At 32.4% G+C, this 18,221-nt stretch overlaps 4 protein-coding genes across 12 annotated transcripts; 3 read left to right on the top strand and 1 right to left on the bottom strand.

Moving 5' to 3' along the window:
• The first annotated feature begins 1,649 nt into the window (after positions 1-1,649).
• Positions 1,650-2,931, top strand: LOC116849483. The gene is made up of 2 exons (XM_032826671.1): positions 1,650-1,906; positions 2,659-2,931. Exons 1-2 carry the CDS (start codon positions 1,798-1,800, stop codon positions 2,901-2,903), a joined length of 354 nt encoding a protein of 117 aa, XP_032682562.1. The 5' UTR covers positions 1,650-1,797; the 3' UTR covers positions 2,904-2,931.
• On the top strand, positions 2,802-13,160 carry LOC116849480. Of its 4 annotated transcripts, none has more exons than XM_032826660.1 (20): positions 2,802-3,129; positions 3,476-3,606; positions 3,693-3,821; positions 6,522-6,667; positions 6,885-7,201; positions 7,279-7,439; positions 7,512-7,997; positions 8,171-8,404; positions 8,489-8,700; positions 8,773-9,042; positions 9,124-9,274; positions 9,363-9,735; positions 10,080-10,247; positions 10,500-10,713; positions 10,841-11,017; positions 11,107-11,296; positions 11,459-11,666; positions 11,756-11,894; positions 11,968-12,152; positions 12,713-13,160. In XM_032826660.1, exons 1-20 carry the CDS (start codon positions 3,029-3,031, stop codon positions 13,044-13,046), a joined length of 4,326 nt encoding a protein of 1,441 aa, XP_032682551.1. In that variant the 5' UTR covers positions 2,802-3,028; the 3' UTR covers positions 13,047-13,160. The 4 variants fall into 4 exon arrangements, with proteins under 4 accessions (XP_032682551.1, XP_032682550.1, XP_032682552.1 ...); XM_032826659.1 differs by having other exon boundaries at positions 8,159-8,404; XM_032826661.1 differs by lacking the exon at positions 8,171-8,404.
• LOC116849482 (ERI1 exoribonuclease 3) lies at positions 13,054-15,256 on the bottom strand. Of its 6 annotated transcripts, none has more exons than XM_032826667.1 (3): positions 15,049-15,200; positions 14,832-14,972; positions 13,054-13,917 (listed from the first exon to the last, which is right to left on the bottom strand). In XM_032826667.1, the coding sequence occupies exon 3, from the start codon at positions 13,890-13,892 to the stop codon at positions 13,161-13,163; it is 732 nt and encodes a 243-aa protein (XP_032682558.1). In that variant the 5' UTR covers positions 13,893-13,917; positions 14,832-14,972; positions 15,049-15,200; the 3' UTR covers positions 13,054-13,160. The 6 variants fall into 6 exon arrangements, with proteins under 6 accessions (XP_032682558.1, XP_032682557.1, XP_032682560.1 ...); XM_032826666.1 differs by having other exon boundaries at positions 14,811-14,961; XM_032826669.1 differs by having other exon boundaries at positions 14,825-14,961.
• Positions 15,223-17,623, top strand: LOC116849481 (replication factor C subunit 5). The gene is made up of 8 exons (XM_032826664.1): positions 15,223-15,367; positions 15,433-15,497; positions 15,555-15,682; positions 15,756-15,918; positions 16,091-16,250; positions 16,356-16,567; positions 17,172-17,249; positions 17,318-17,623. The coding sequence occupies exons 1-8, from the start codon at positions 15,330-15,332 to the stop codon at positions 17,458-17,460; spliced, it is 987 nt and encodes a 328-aa protein (XP_032682555.1). The 5' UTR covers positions 15,223-15,329; the 3' UTR covers positions 17,461-17,623.
• Positions 17,624-18,221: the final 598 nt, after the last annotated feature.

Here is an 18,221-nt window from a genome sequence, read left to right as displayed (position 1 = left end):
ATATATATATATATATATATATATATATATATATATATATATATATATATATATATATATATATACATATATGTATGTATGTGTGCACATATACACACACATGTATATGTACAAGTTTCTCTTGAGAGAAGGTTTTTGTTTAGATAGGTGAATAGATCTTTATAAATTGTTTTTTTTTCCAAAAAAATGAATAAAGATATCAGTGTATAGTTTTTGATCATATTATTTATCATTATTTTAAGTACATAAAAATATATTAAGTACTCAAAAAAATATGTAATTAGCTCAGAGCTGCACTACTAAACTGGGTAATTATGGACTTCTTCGGAATCAATTACAATCGGAATAATTCCGTTTCCTTTAGAAAAGAGTAGAAATCTAGGAAATAACTGAATGTTTCCGATCGGAATTGATTTTGAAAAAGTCCATAAAGCCCGTATCAGACTACCGACTACACAGGCCGACCCGACTGCCGACTCTCACTGTAATTGGTCCAATTAGTCTGATACGGGCTTAAGGGCCTTCGAACACGAATTGCCGTAACCGTAAAGCGGGGAGCACATACTCTTCCATAAAAACAATGCACAATGTATGAGAAAATAGACCAGAGTCCTTCATTTTCATCATTGTAATAGAGATAAGAACTCTGATTCTTGTGCATTATGCTTTTATGCAAAAGTGTGTGCTTCCCACTAAATTTCAACTGATTGAAATCTAGTTATTTTTGTGTAATGGCTTCTGCACACAGGACGCGGTAATGCTTGCCACGCGGCGGAAGTACGCGCGACAGCCAATCAATATGTTGTTTTTCCGTAAGAGCTACAAGATTATTACGGAAAGCAACTAGTATTAGAGTGCACCCGGGTAGGGAATCTGAACGTACCCTTTCATGCTCTTGTTTATGTTAGCAGCGGGACTCCTTATCGCATTGAACAATTACGGTTTCTTTTGTCTACAGTTGATCCATCGATTTTAAGACTCTCTAACGACACGCAGTATTCAGCCTTATAATTTTAATTATAATATTTAACGTGCGCAAATATACATATACGCACGTACTTATGTCTAGTAAAATATCTAGTGATGTCTGAAATCAGACAAGTCGGCCTCCGATCTATATTAATATATTATTAGTGTTTCAAAATAAATCCGGACGTTACAGTCAATAGTTGGTGTTTTATAATCTTTTGTAATACATAAATAGCAATTTATAGCAATATTCTGATTGGTTCTTCAGCCTAAGTTTACGTATTATGGTTACGGCAATTTGTGTACGAAGGCCTGGATCTATAATACATGGACTGGGGGTCGATTGTGTATCTCGAAATGGAGTGAAAATTACAAAAGTGAGTAAATTCATTAGGCATTGACCAATGAAGTTACAAATATTCTAGTAAATTTGCTCACTTTTGTCATTTTCATTCCGTTTTAAAATACACAATCGACCTCCTGAACATCTCCCCAATCTGCATAGGATAGACAAGGAAATCGTGTCCGCAGCAGAATTGTGTGAGATAGAGGGTGCGTTCGCTTTGAACGCTTACGCGCTTTAAGCGCTTATAAATATCGCTCACGTTGTTCACTTTGGCATTATAAGCGCTTAAAAACTGCATATTGACGTCATGCGTGACGTCATAACTCGCGCTTACATTCGCTTCTTCTATCGAGGTAGGGCAGTAGAAGCGTGAGCACATATAAGTGCTTATTTTCCAAAGAGAACGATAAGTTAGATTGCGTCCATTTCATCGACACAATCTAACCTCCAATATAAATCTTAAAGTGAAATAGTGTTTCAAAATGATTTCCAACGAAAGTAACAAAACCAGAGTAACTCTGCAAGATGTTACAAATAATAAAATGTATACACTTGTTGTTACATCAGATGAGGCAAAACGTGTAGAAACAGGTAAGTTTAGGACACCTCTCATAAAAATTTATTATTTTTGTTATTAAATCATATTTATTTTGAGTAATAAAGCACTGTTCAACGGTACCCTTATAGAAATATCATACTAAGAATCATTGATAATTACTTATTTTCAGTATTAAAAATATTGGATAATAAGTAATTATCAATTATTCTTAGTATGATATTTCTATAAGGGTAATTAAAAAAAAAGTAATATTTTAGCAACACTAGTAATACATTTGATGAAGGAAACGGATTTTCTCACAAATTTATTGTACCTAAATCTTCATATTTTGTTGTATAAAACATGAATGTGAAAGTTAAAATCGTTGATCTTAAATAAAACAAAAGTTATAAAGTGAAAAGTTATTAAAATGTGACTTAAATACTTCATCATTGTATAATGGTACAACCACTTCCACATAGTTTTTTAACCGAGGTATTGTTTTTTTTATTGATCCAATCATTACGGATAAATACTTTTCTAATTTTTCTTTATATAAGTTATTTGTTTCGTTATCATCAAAAACATCTAATAAAACTAATATTTGAGCAAATACACAAACAATTTCCTTATCTTTATCCTCCATTTTTACGCTCACAATTGCTTACAACAGCCAAAGGAAACGGTTATGATCTTTTGATGAGTGCGCTTAGAAATCAAAGTAACTGGGCAAAAATAGCGCTTATAAGCGTAAGCGCTTTAAGTATGTGAGCGTCCAAAACGAACGCACCCATAGTGTTTCTAGTAATAGAGTGCATCCGGATGAAGAATTTGAACGCACTACAGTGCAGCTACAAAGAACAGACCTATAGAATGATGTTTGTGTCGACTTGTGTCTCTTGTTGGAAAGTAACCATTGTAGATCAGGCTTTAGACGACAAAATATCGCGTTTTTCGCGTCCGTGTCCAATCGTCAATGACTACCGAGACTTTTCAAATTTAAACCGTAAAATCGATCAACTGTCGTCGATCTCCTTTGCGAGAATATAACAGCCAGGCCGGATTTACGAGATACGCACACGTTGAAGTGATGAAGGACTGTTGAATTGTTCATCCCATGATTTACCATCAGACCGTGGTCGTTCGTGATCCAGCCAGGAACAAAGGACGCAACGATGTTTACGCCAATCAAGCCCGCGGGCATTGGCGTGCTGAATGATACGATATTAAATACACCGCAGCCACAAGCAACGTCGACCGTTCAACGAAAAAGCACGTATGTTCTCAGATGTTTTAAGCTTCTAGGGGAATTGTTCGCTTGGAACGGTTGTCCGTAAACTTTTTTTGAAGCCAACATGTTTGACTGATTCTTCCTTTCCCTGCAGTATTGTATTTACCAAAAGATAGATCTTGAATATTTTTGTTGTTCAGATATTCTGAACTGTTTTATCAATAAAAGTGTCTCTAAATGTGGTTTATAAGCACATTGACTGATTTTTAGTCATATTTAGAAATATTTTTATTAGTAAAATTGTTTAAAATAAGTGCTGAAGAGATGATTAAACTCCTGTTGACTTTAAGGAATGTTCGTGAATGTGATTCTTAAAGATATTTTATTTCAGTTTGGAGAGTAGATATTGCAGTGGAGACTTCAGTAAAGAGAAACAAGAAAAGAGAGAAAAGCAAGTATCTAATGAAAGTCCAACAGATGATACAGATAATTCCTCACTGGGTCTTCTTGATAACATGTCAGGTATGTGTGTGTTTACAAACTCTTAATTATTAATAGTTTTTGGATGATATTACTGTAGTATTATAGTAACATTTGCTATTGGATAGTTCTTACAAATCTTAGCATAGCAGATGAGGGACAAAAAATGAATTCTACTAACACAAATAAAGAGCTTGAATATGCCAGAAAAATTCTTCAGAGGTGCAGCGGTGGAAAGAATTCTTCTATGGCTATAGGTAAACAAAGAAAAGATAAATTTCTGAAAACAACATTGCATGTATAATGTTTGGTAAATGTTTAAAAAAGGAGATCTAGCTTCAATGATTATTACTTTCACATATGTTGTTAATGTGTTGACTCTGCTTTAACTCTAAGTAATCTGCAAAGGATATTAATCATTGTTCATTGTTTATCAAAAAGTTAATGTTTATATTTATCAAATGTTGATTAAATAATATTTCATAAATGAAATGTAATTTTTCAATATTGCTATATAGAATATTATATAAATATTATAATAAATATTCACTACACATTCATATATGTGATGTGTATATTCATCATGTATTGAACCATATATTTCTATTGTAATTTCTTTAAAAGAGAATGTTAAAAACAGGCTATTTTTGGCTCATTAACTAAATCTCAACTTATTCTTGGAAACTATTTTTGGGATCTTTTAGAAACAGAAAATAATTATTTGTCCATCAGGCGCAGAGAAAGTTATGAAAATCAGGATATATAACTGTAATAATCATATGAAGTAGTTTTAAGCTTTATATCCTTAATATGTCTAAAATAAAATTAATTATACATTTATGTATTGAAAAGTAAACTTAGAGAATATTGAACTTAGAAATGTATTGAAAAGTAAAAGTAAACTTAGAGAATTAATTAAATGGAAGAGAATTTTTAATTTACATTATATATGTATATATATACACGCGCGTGTGTGTGTGTGTGTGTGTGTGTGTGTGTGTGTGTGTGTGTGTGTGTGTGTGTGTGTGTGTAAAAAGATATACAGGGTGTCCCATTTTAAATTACGCACTTGAATATTTCGTCAGAGGAGCCACCAATCCGAAAATAACCTTTACAAAAGTTGTTGGGTTCGGAGGGGGACATCGGATGGTGATTTTCAATTTCACTTTGACCTTGACCTTCAAGGTCATTTGAAGGTCAAATCGAATTTTTAAATAGAAACCCCTATTTTTGACCCCGGATTCGGAAAGAGTGCAAAATTTTACGTTTAGATGGGTACTTGAGGCTCTTCTTTGGAATGACCTTCAGAGGTTATTTCAAGGACAAAATATTTGAAATTATGCACCTGAATACATATCATATATAGTAGCACATGAAGTTTTACAATTTGAGATATGTATCCCATTACAACAATTTATCATGAAATACACGCTGATAATACCAAACAACGACAAAGAAAACAATTTTAACTCAACCGCACAGCACAAAGAACCACAGTTTTGTAATGAGGACAGGCTCCGGCACGTTCTTCACAATTACATTAATTTTTTGTGCTAATAACGTTTAGGAAAAAAAATTCAAGGTATGAGAACTTGTGTATCAAACTCACAGTGATGAACCGATTTTTACAAAATTTAAATATCTATGTAAATTCAAATCTTCGTTGAAACACAATCAACGTGGACCCTGGACATCGATGTATGTATTATGTCGATGACTGGACGCAGGCTTTGGTGTGAACAATTTTATTTTATACGAATGACTACTAATTCAAATATCTTAAAAAACAAACCACGATCAATTTTGGTTTTCAGGTCATGGTAGACTTGTAAGCGGTTCGACCTTGAAATGATCTTTAAAGGTCATTTCGACTCTTAACATAACTTTAAAGTTTCTATTTAAAAAATTCGATTTGACCTTCAAATGACCTTGATGGTCAAGGTCAAGGTGAAATTGAAGGTCACCATCCGATGTCCCCCTCCGAACCCAACAACTTTTGTAAGGGTTATTTGGATTGGTGGCTCCCCGACAAGATATGTATTCAGGTGCGTAATTTCAAATATTTTGTACTTGAAATAACCTCTGAAGGTCATTCCAAAGAAGAGCCTCAAGTACCCATCTAAACGTAAAATTTTGCGCTCTTTCCGAATCCGGGGTCAAAAATAGGGGTTTCTATTTAAAAATTCGATTTGACCTTCAAATGACCTTAAAGATCAAGGTCAAGATGAAATTGAAAATCACCATCCGATGTCCCCCTCCGAATCCAACAACTTTTGTAAGCGTTATTTTCGGATTGGTGGCTCCTCTGATGAGATATTCAGGTGCGTAATTTAAAATGGGACACCCTGCATAGCTAATTATAAAAAATTCATTTTATATAACTATATTTCAACAATCAATAATAAATTCCACTTTTAATAACTTTCTCTGGACTTGGACTAATAATAATTATTATTTTCTGTTTTTAGAAGATCCAAAAAACAGTTTCCAACGATTAGTTAAGATTCTATAAATAAGCCAAAATAGCCTATTTTTAAAATCTTCTTTTTATAAACTCTAATTTGATATGTATCTTTGATATTATTGGTATAAATAACTACCTTGTACAACTACTCAATCACCAGAATAATTTCATGTTGCAATAAATATTGCAACATAAAATTTCATAATGCATTTATGTTATGAAATAATGAGAAGCAAAGTTTCTTCTTGTGCATATACGTGTAGTGCCATTTTTAAGTATACTGTGTTAAAAAATTTTGTTTTATTGATGAAATTTATTTTGTTAATAATTTTTTAAAAAACAATTAGCGACGGCTAAAATTTTTAGAATGTTACTCTGAAAAAAGACCTCTATAGTATATGTAAAGCTTAAAGTGATTGAAACTGGATCTTTTTCTGTAAACACTTACACAAAGTTTATCATCAAAATACTAATGTGTGATAAATTATTTTAGACATGAATAAAGAGAATAATGTAAATGTACAAAATATAACAGGTATTTTGCCTGTTTCAAGTTTTGTTTTGTCAAATAAAATTTGTGCTCTTGATAAGGACCAAGAATGTAATGTGGATTATTTGGATAAGGAAAACACAACTAATGTAAGTGATTATATGAGTAAGAAACCTATTTTAAAATTATTATGTACATTGATATATATTATATATAATAATATAAATATATATGTATTATATAACAATATAAATATATATTATATAATATTTTTTAAATTATATAATATACGAAATTATTATATTCTTTAAAATTAAATTATATTTCATTTTAAAAACAAAGTAATGTAGAATAAGTGAATTTCAGATTACTTTTGAGCCTAATGAAATGTCAGCACGTTCATCTATTGTAAATAATGCTGAAAGAGAACAGTCTCTCTTAAACATACTTTCTAGTGGCATTAACATAAATAGCTTCATAAACGACTTCACAGCACAATTACACAAAGAACTTGATACTGAAGAATTTCTATCAGACTCACAAGTACCTAACCAAATATCAATTGATGAGGCACACTGGTTACAAGATAACATATATGCCATGCCAGTTACGAGTACCGATAAACAGGAATTAGATTGCTCGACCTTCTCCGGTATTTTGGAGCCGGTTGATTTGTCGATAGCGTACGCGCCTCAAATTTTTATTCTTTGATTTCTTTAAATGCATATAATAATAATAATATTGTTTAAATCATACACAGATCTTGTGCTGGAAGAAAGGTATCTGTCGGTCAATATTTCAAACGTAAATGTGACATGGAAATATTGGAAAATAATGCTAGATTAAAACCAAATTTTGATGTCACCTCAGGAACTCCCATGAGAAGGGGTAACTTGAGATCAGTGATTGACTCGACAAATGGTAATTCCACAATCCTAAACTATATTAAATAACTTGTTACATTCTGAGTGTACATTAAAGAAAATATTGTAGTAATAATGCCACCAACAATAGAGCCAAAAGAGAAGAAAGAACAGACATACATCTCAACGACAGTTGATATGGGTGAAAATAGTATCTTAAGTTTAAGCACTATTGCCAATACCTTGCAAGATGTTAATAGCGAAACGCCACGGCGACTGGTCGATCAACTTTTAATGGCACAAAAAAAGAAGAAATATCTTATAGAAGAAAATTCAAGAAAAGAAACCTACACATTGCCCTTAGACAGGAAGTCTATGTTAGCAGCAACTACTACAAATCCCAATAAATTTGACGATGATAATAGTCAAGTGAATCTCACAAAAAAATTGTCACTGGATAGTAAAACTATAAATGAAGCGGAAAAGATCGTAAAAACGCTGTCATTTACTCCAAGTAGAAGTGTAAAAGTAGCTGAATCCTTCGAGAGTGCATATGAAGTATTAAAAGAAAACGTAAATGACAGAACTGCAACTTTTTCGGGTAACAAAGATGCAGGTTTGTACAACAGAACTCTGTGATATATCTCGGTTTAATATTTTATTGCCTTCATACTGGATGACTCACTTCAAATCTAAGCCCAATGTATGAATGCTTCAGTATATCAATATATTTTATTTGAATAAGAGTGAGAAATTTGACGTCATATTTTTTAATAGCTCAAATATCAGTCACAGATTTTAAATTTCCCTTACAACATTTGACATTGTCTCGATCATCCAATGACAAGTTGAATGTGTCCTCCTGCGTACCATCTACAATGGATATTAAAAATTACGATGAAAGCTACAATGATTTGAATATACAGGAGATAGACAAAAAAGAAACAAAAGTAGATGTTGATAGTACAATGGACACACTGTTCACTGAGAAAGTGAAAACTGAAACGCAGATTAATTTAAACAGTACATTTTGTTTATTAATTTAATTTATTTTATTTTATGAATATAATAGTCACATATTTCAAACGTGTCTCTTCGGCTTTTCAGATGATGTAATCATTAGCAAAAATACAGAACATTTATGTAATTGCATTATTGGCATGACATGTAAAGCTAATATAGAACTTGTAAATAGAGGAGACAGATGGATCACATGCACTTTGAAATTGAGTGAAGTGCGAGGAGATCAACAAAATATTGCATTAAGTATTCCTGAAGATAGGATTTTGATAGGGCCTAACAATGTCCAATCTACAAAAGTAATTTTATTGTTACCTGGAAATTTCTCTAATAATGTGTTGGTTGTTATTTAATTCTCTACTTTTTTTCAGATCGAAGTTAAAGTAACAAAAATGTGTAAGCCAATCATCGCGGTATTACATATAATTATATCTGAAGTAGTTTCGGTAGTGAAACCGAAATGGTTGACACATATGATCTGCTTTAAACCGGAAGAACTTGAACTCGATATCATATGCAACTCGCAGGACAAACAGGAATTGGATTTTCAATATATCGTAGAGAATACAGCAAAAGTTTTACCTATAATATTTCATAATAAGAACAATATCAATGTACCTATTAAGTTCTCTGTATTACAGGTAAGATCTCACTATAAATGTTTGAGCATAATCAGCACGATATTTTGAAAGAAAATATGAATGTACTTTTTATTATTATAGGAAGGACCAAAAATATTCAGTATTGATGGTTCTTTTAATGGACCAATAAAACTGAACGAATCTCGTGACGAATTAACTCACTTAGTACTTAAGCCTCAGGAAAAATTCACTGCTAATATAAAGTGCGAGAGGTCGCAATCTACGTTAATGGGTAAGTCTGCTTATACGGAATACGTGTATATTCTTTGCGTATGGTATGCTTTCCTATCAGAGAGATACATGAAAGTTTTATCAAACAGATTGTTCGCAAAAACAACCGCAGTATTGGAAAAGTAAGTTGATTGTATATGTGCAATGTGGCGACGGAGCAATATTATCTCTGAAAGAAGTGCCCCTCTATGCGCAACCAGGCACTTGTAAGATCCAAATTATCGACACAGATGTGCCTGTAATTGTTTCAAGACAGCACGGAAAATTACTGCACATCGTTAATTCGGGAAATGTTGCGACGCGCGTGTCTGCGACTGTCGTGCCAATGGAAGGATATCCGAAAACGGCGCAAGAGTTTTTTATAAAACCAGGTGACATATCTTTACAAACTGGAGAGAGAGGTTCATTTTCGATTACGTATAAGTCACAGATTCCTGACGCGAGGAACACAATCGAAGAGAGGTGACAATCAGCTTTATAATATCGGGTAATCCCATAAGTAATATTATTTAAAAAAAACTAATCTTCAGTTCAAAATATATTAATATTTATATTTACTCTTATATTTGATGTAGAGAGAACTACTTTTCTCTCAAAAGTAGAAGGGAAAGTTTGTACATACGTTGTCTAAGCCATATAAATATTCGTATTTGTTTAAGATAAAATAAATAAAAATACTTATGAGCACTTAAAAGACACTTATGGGATAATCTGACACGTATTATATGGTATTATATATATTCTAATATCAATGTATTCGTTAATATATATATATATATTTTTCATTATATATATCTTCTCTTCAGGCATGCAAAGATAAAATTAGTTGCCGGTAACAATGTATACTATTACATCGTAAGTACTGAACAGAAACCGTCAGAATCGGAAAATGAAAATTATCTACGTTGCGATACGCCTTGTAACTTGGTATCTACGAGTACCCCGACATCGCCGCAAAGTGTAACCTCTAGTAGGTAAGTTCGTACTTTCCAGTACAGTCGAATTGTTAAATATAAATATAAATAATTATGTTAAATATAAATAATTTATGTCAAGAAGTTTTGCAATGCATACTGTATCCGATAGTAGGATTTAATTTTTTTTTAGTAATTCTTATGAGATACATGTTTCTATTGGATATGGGATGTGTGTTGTGAAACTCATCGAGCAAATTTTAATTATCTCTACTTAGTAATTGTGCATCACGAGGGTGATTTGACCTACAGATCTCCTGGAACTCATCAAGATAGAAATTCACCGAATAGTGTAGTGTCCAGTGTAACGGGGAGTACGATTCCAATCAGAGCGACACATGCCGCTCTGGTGTGGAACAGCGTGAAAACGAGTAAGAGCGAAATCAAGGAATTTACAATTCGTAATACGAGCAATTACAAGATTAAGATCCAAATAGACATATGGGACGACAGTAAGAGCTTTAAGGTATTACACATTGCCGTGTTATTTAGGAAAAAAATTACGTTCGACACGTAAACGTGATCGTTTATAGTTCCGTTTATAGTAGTATCGTATTATAGTAGTATCGTATTATAGTAGTATTGTATTATAGTTCCTTGGAGCAGATAGACAGACTATGAATACAAGCATGATACTGGCGATGCAACGCACAGAAAGCAAAACACTTGCGGTCATGTTCAATCCGTTTCGTGTGGGTCCAGTGGCCGGAAAGATTACTATCAAACATCACGCGCCTACAAAGGAGGGTCATGAGTCTCAATACAAAAGGGTGCGTACATATTCGATATTGAATGTTTTAACGTATTCTTTAATGAGTTTTGAGTGTGTATTTTAATAGTCTCTATTTTATATCGGCAGATACCCTTGTATGGATACGGTGGCTGTTGTGGTAAGATGAAAATCTCGAATACGTTTAAAGATGCGAGCGGGAAGATATGGTTGGCGCTTGGTACTTTGTCGTCTGGGACCATAGTTCTGGAAAAGAACATCAGATTGCAAAATACTGGTGACTTGTGCGCATTTGCCAAGATCAAAGTTATACCAAAAGGTATATAACAAAGTTACATCAATATATAATTATATATACATATATGTATGTATGTATGGTGCGTGTGTGTTTATCATATATATGTGTGTGTTATATGATACATATGTATATAAAGATATATATTAATATAAATTTACAAATAAATATATTTTTATATTTCAGTTATTTCCTCTAAAATGGATTCAAATTGGCACGTAAATCCGACGGAACTAATACTCAATTCTAAAGAGTCTTGTCAAGTGTCGATAAAATTCTATCCCAAAAAGGAGGACTTTGCGATATTACAACATTGCGTTGCAGATGTATCACACATTGTCGCGACGTTAAACATCGTTTACGGGGATGAACCGACTCGCTGGCGGATACGCAGGTAATAAATATATCATGTATTGATGCAAATTGGCAAGTGTTGACATAGATTTTGATTTATGATAAGAAAATGTGTACTTTTTTTTCCAGATTATATAATAAAATAAAAGAGTCAGATGAGTTGTCCCGAAATGAAAACGAAACTTTCAGAAACGTCGTGCATCCTATTTGTAGAACTTTCCCTGGGGAGCAATTAATATCTGGCTTAACATCGATACGTGACCCTATTGTGAGTATACGATTTTATTATCGCTTATAAACCGATGACCCGAAGTAAAGCAATTTCATCCATATTTAAACAGCAAAGCCTAAATGACCTTTGCATGGGAGTTCAGCAGCATGAAATAAATCTCACAGTGGAGGGTTGTGCAGACGATACTTTGCCCATTCTTCAGGACAATGACGATGAATCACAATTATATTATTCTCTAATAAGTGACGACAGTCACACAGACGAAGTGGGTGGAGCAAGTTTTTTCTCTTCTCAGTAAGTCATTACTGATTTTACTTTTAAGTCATTATTGACATATCCAAAATTCTTGCATGCCATTTCGAAATAAAAAGATATTTGTATGAAAAGATACTTTTGATTTTTCAAGCATACTTTTAAAATGCACTGAAAACTATCCTTTTTCTCTGACAGTCAATAAATAATTGTGAAATTAACGTGATTTACAATCTTCCTCTTTAACCTATTTTTCCACATGATTTTGCCACGTTTATTTTACGACTATTTATTAACTATCAAGAGAAAATAATAGTTTTCGGATCATTTTACAAGTATTCTGAAGCGATCTGAAGTGTTCTTTCATACAAATCTTTTTATTTGGAAGTGGCACGCAAGGATTTTCAGCATGCCATTTTTCGCTTCTGACGTCACAATTCAACATGGCCGCGGCGAGTATTCAGGAATCTTAATATAGCTTAACACGTTTTTTCTTCATCTCTCTTATTAAAATCAATATTTTCATATATATTTATCATTATATTAAAATCAATATTTTCATATATATTTATCATTATATTAAAATCAATATTTTCATATAGAACCATAGGAGGATACGAAGCTCCATATCGCGCCTCCCAGGAAGATAATTTCATCGTAAATCCGTCCACCGTCACTCTAAATCCCCCGATATGCAATGAGAATACAGTGACCATCTTCAGTTTCTTCAAAGCAGCCCAGCCATTTCAGACCAACCTGAACTCAAATTATCTCAGCGTTGTTCCCGCAGAAGGAACGTTCCCTAGCAAGGGACTTTTTACACTGAAAATACAATGTTCGCAAAGAATTGAACGTAATATTCAGGATGTACTGGAGATTTACACAGAGAATCATAAACAGGATGTGTTGATCAAAGTTAATGTAAAAACAAGGTAATCAAAAGTGTTTCGTAATATAATCAGAATATTTATTTCTCGATTCTCGTTGCTGCAATCGATGAATTTTATAAAAACAATATTTTTTATTAATACATAACCAATTTTTTACAAACTATCGCCTATCTTTTTTCACTACACTTTCCTCTGCTGTGTTCCTTTTGTAATCCTTTAAATTTAACGTAGAAGTCGTTAACGACGAAGTAATTTTGAACTGTACATTGTGCTTTTCATGCAAGGCTCGGATTATAGTAACCATGTTCTTAACATCGTCTATGCCTGAATGCAAGTGTCCTTGCAGTGGAAGATTTAATCGTGCAAGCATATCCTGCAGACCTCTAGGATAACGCATCTTATATTCACTGAAAGTGTGCTTCAAATCTATCCATTGCTTGAATTGATCTGGTAGTGTGATGCCATCCAAACTGCACTGACTTGGCAGCATGACTTTTAGGTCCCAATTGCCACATGTTACGAATGTACTCTTGTCAGACTCATCAAAGTATCCTCCCTTCTTCAGCCAGTTGCAAAATCTCGAGAATACATCCGGGAAATAAGACTGGTCATCCACCATATCCTGCATAATTCCTGTCAGTTCCGTACAAAATGGTGTGAGTATAGGATGCACTCTGGGCTTAACGTATTCGTGGAAAGTGTCTTTTAAGTCCCAGTCGCGGGTGGACAATACCGCGCACGGCAATTCTATGATCTCCTGCGGCTGGAGTTTTTGGTATTTCTTGCAAGTAGCTTCAAAGTCCATCACAAGCAGATACTCGAAATTCTGCATTATTTCTTGATAGTGGTTTGTCATTATCCTAGGAATTCCTCGGAGAATTCGGTGAGTCATGCTTATTCGTCACGCAAATAAATTTCTGTATAATTTCGAGATAAAACGGAGTTAGGATTAATTTGTTCTTAAAAACTAGACTAAAAAATTAACAATATTAATAGCAAAAAGCCAATAACAAAAATGTTTTTAGCAAAACTATGTTTTCCAGAATATATCAAATATTTTTAATAAAATGTGCTTTTAACAATATGGAAAATACAAATATCACCCTGCCCCCAATAAAGTTAGAAAAACTATTATAATTAAATTACTAATAATAATGTTACTAGCAAAAATAGTATTCTTATATGTTCTTAATGAACATTGTTGGAAAACTTGAAGAAAATTTTAACAATTAGTGACATTGTTATTAGCAAATATGTGCTATACATAAATTTGGTAATTTTTAGAGTACAGTCAGCCAAGTCAAAATAAAATCTTTGTTATTAATAATGTTGCTAACACAATATCTAGTTCAATTTTCTGCCGATAACATTTCTTTTCAACATCCTTTAATTTAGATTGCCAAGTTTTGCAAAAATAATGTTTTTGACAATGTTAGTGACAAAGTTATTAGCATGTTATCAAAATAGATAACTTCTACTAATGATATTTTCTGCAAAAAGTTGAAAACAAATGTTACTTTTTTCATTCAAAAATAATAATGTTAATAGCAAAATTTAATCAACATGTTTTGTAACTTGTTGGAAATAATTGTCAGCAATTTAAAATGAGACAATCTACATTTGTCAGTAACACTGCTAGAAATACGTTATTAGCAATGTTACTGCTGATGTAAATTAGTCTTAATCAGAACCTTCATCTATTATTTTAATGAGTTTATCACTCGTTTACCGAGTTTTTGTCAATAAATTTCAAATTTCATGTGAAAAATATAGAATTTCTTGTTAAAAACAAATAAATGTTAGTTAATACGTTCATGTTGGTACATCATACACTTGCAGCAAAGTTGGAGAAGGAGGCAGTGATTGCTGGTAAGTAATTTGTAGTTCGCAATTCAAAGACACGATATCTCTTTCGTCAATAACAATTTCACGATTTAATTCGGAGAACCAATTGGTCCAACCTGTAAGTAAACTAATCACAGTTAAATCATATCTTTGTCTTTTCTTCAAATTAGATAGACATATCATTTAATTGTTAATTAGCTTACCAAAGGATTGAAAAAACTGACCCTCAATCTTGTTAAGACAAGGAAATTTAAACTACACGAGCAAAACATACTTGTCGATATAAAAGTCCTGCATTTTTGGATCCTGGCTGGTCCTGCATGTGGTTTCTGCGTACGTGTGTCTCACAGCCAATAATCGCGCGCCATTTTAAAATTCTCGTAGTTGTCTCGCTTGCATGCCAGCTGACAGCTGCGCGGGTAAATTATAACCTTTTAATTAGCGAAACACATAAATTGCTAAATAGCGATTTTGCGCTAACACAATGACGTCTAATGGTGAACAACCCCTAAATCTGCCATGGTGAGTGCAACGCTCGTGATGTTAACAATACAAATTTACTGGCTAAAAACCGTGTTGTGTTTCAGGGTCGAAAAATATCGTCCAAAAAAATTGGATGAACTTATCTCTCATGAGACGATAATAAAGACAAGTAAGTAACCGGATTTATATGTAACATGATTTGTATATAAGAGTCTATTTGTTACAGTAAATAAATTCATTGATGAGAATCAGCTGCCTCATCTTCTTCTCTATGGACCTCCTGGGACAGGAAAGACGAGTACTATATTGGCTTGTGCTCGTAAACTTTATACTCCAGCTCAATTCAATTCAATGGTTGTACAACTATTGTCAAATAACTTTGACTGCCTTTTTTGCTTATACGATAACTCTTTATCATGTGTGTTAGGTACTAGAACTAAATGCTTCTGATGACAGAGGTATAGGTATTGTACGAGGTCAAATCTTGAGCTTTGCTAGCACAGGTACAATGTATAAATCTGCATTTAAGTTAATCATTCTGGATGAAGCAGATGCCATGACAATTGATGCCCAGAACGCACTCAGAAGAAGTAAGTCATGATATAATATATTTATAACATATATTATACTTTTTTTTATTCATATTTCTCATATTTTTTTTTATATATATTTATATACTTTCTGTTATATATATTTTTCCAATATATTTATATAATATTTACAATTTATCGTATATTTCATACTTTCTGTCATCATTTTCAGTTATTGAAAAGTATACAGATAACGTACGCTTCTGCATTATATGCAATTATCTCAGTAAAATCATTCCGGCTCTGCAGTCTCGTTGTACTCGATTTAGATTCTTACCACTTGCAGCTGAGCAAATAATACCAAGATTGAATCATGTCATTGAAGCAGAGAAGTAAGTAGACTGATATCTATCATATATATTTCTCTTGTGATTCTATTTACAGTTTGTATTGAAGTACTATAGCAATTGTAATTTGCTAATGAAAATGTTTTGTAGTTTAAACGTTACAGAAGATGGAAAGCAAGCACTAATGACACTCAGTGGTGGTGATATGAGGAAAGTAATAAGTGTACTTCAAAGCACATGGTTTGCTTATGGCATAGTAAATGAGGAGAATGTATATAACTGCGTTGGACATCCATTGCCAAATGACATACAAAGCATTGTAAACTGGTTGCTAAATGAGCCTTATGATACATGTTACAAAAGTATCCTTATATAACTTTATATAGGAACTACATGTTTGATGATAACATGTAAAACTCATGTACACATACATTAGGTTAAACTAAACAAAAAATCCTTTGCTGTTTTGCTAACTACGTAGATTTTTATATTATTAATTAAAAAGAAAAAGCGCGGACGTGATTATATTCGCCAGTCTTTGTTAATTAATGGTTGAAAAAGCGTGGTTGTTTGCAAAATAGTAGAGAGCTTTTTTCTTCAGTTTAATCTATTGTACCAACACAAAAAACAAATCGTCACACTATGAATCATATTCCGCGCGATTATTCGCCATTCTTCTTTAATAACAAAAATTTTACATGGTTTGCAAAATGGTACAGAAATTTTTTCTTCAGTTTAACCTAATCTACACATATATGAGAGTTTTGTATGTTTATTATCGTTAAACATCTTGTTATATTATATCTTTTCATCATATATATTTTTCATATTATTTACATATTTATATTATACACATACATTTTATATTTTTTATCGTTTCTATATGTTATCCTTTTATAATAGGAAAAATTGTTTAGACAATTATTTCTTTTGCAAGAACTGTATAATCCTTAATGCATTACGCAGATATTCAAGAGCTGAAATTGAACAAAGGCCTCGCATTACAAGATATATTGACGGAAATTCACTTGTGTGTAATCAAAAGTAAGTATTTTCTTTGAAGTGTATGTGTCAGAAGTTCATAATTATTGATAAGCATCTATTTTTTTCAGTTGATTTTCCCGATTCGATATTTATCGATTTACTGTGCAAGCTGGCAGAAATAGAAAAACGATTAGCCTCTGGATGTCGCGACGCTATTCAAGTAAATTCCCTTATATCTGCGTTTTATAAAGTTCGCGATATCGAAACGTAAGTGAGTTGTCGCATAGATGATTGGAAAATGTTTTGTAAATATGAAGATACTAAGTATCATTTTTCAAGTTTCTGTCGTATTTTTATTCACTAGCAACGTATATATTTTTGGAAATAAGTATTCTATTTTTCTACTGCTTAATAAAATGTATATCATAAATAGATATTAAGGTTTCTGTGTATATGTTCCTTTGCTGCGGTCATCTTGATTTAAGGTAGTTGTTTTATGCAAAAAAAATTTTGTTAGAAAATTATGTTAATGATTAATACAACATGAGGAAACTCTACAAATATGTGCTAATTGTTTATAAATATGATTTATGATGTACAGATTTAGCACTATAGCAAGAAAATATTAATTAAACTTATATAATGTTTAAAAATCCGTAAAAAAATAATCGCACTTTAACATATTAAGGCTCCTGGGGAGTCGCATCATCCATCTCTTTTTAATGACGTCAGAAGCGAGAAAACGCATGCTAAAAATTCCTGCAAAATACGTCGAGATAAACAGATATATCCACAAAACGACATTTGCGATCGATTAAGTACACCTCTAAAATACTCCGTACACTTTCCTTTTGTTCTAAAAATCAATTATTATGACAAAATCAATTAATATGACAAGATAATGAGAAAATTAGGTTAGAAAAGACGATTGCACGTCACATTTATTTTATAATTATCTGTTGATTGTTAGAACAAAAGGAAAGTGTACGGAGTATTTTAGAGGTGTACTTAATCGATCGCAAATGTCGTTTT

The sequence above is a fragment of the Odontomachus brunneus genome, unplaced genomic scaffold (genome assembly GCF_010583005.1).
Source record: "Odontomachus brunneus isolate Ranch 3 - 2012 unplaced genomic scaffold, Obru_v1 Obru_scaffold_117, whole genome shotgun sequence".
Taxonomy (NCBI): Eukaryota; Metazoa; Arthropoda; class Insecta; order Hymenoptera; family Formicidae; genus Odontomachus; species Odontomachus brunneus.
This window is presented reverse-complemented; position numbering and strand designations above follow the sequence as displayed.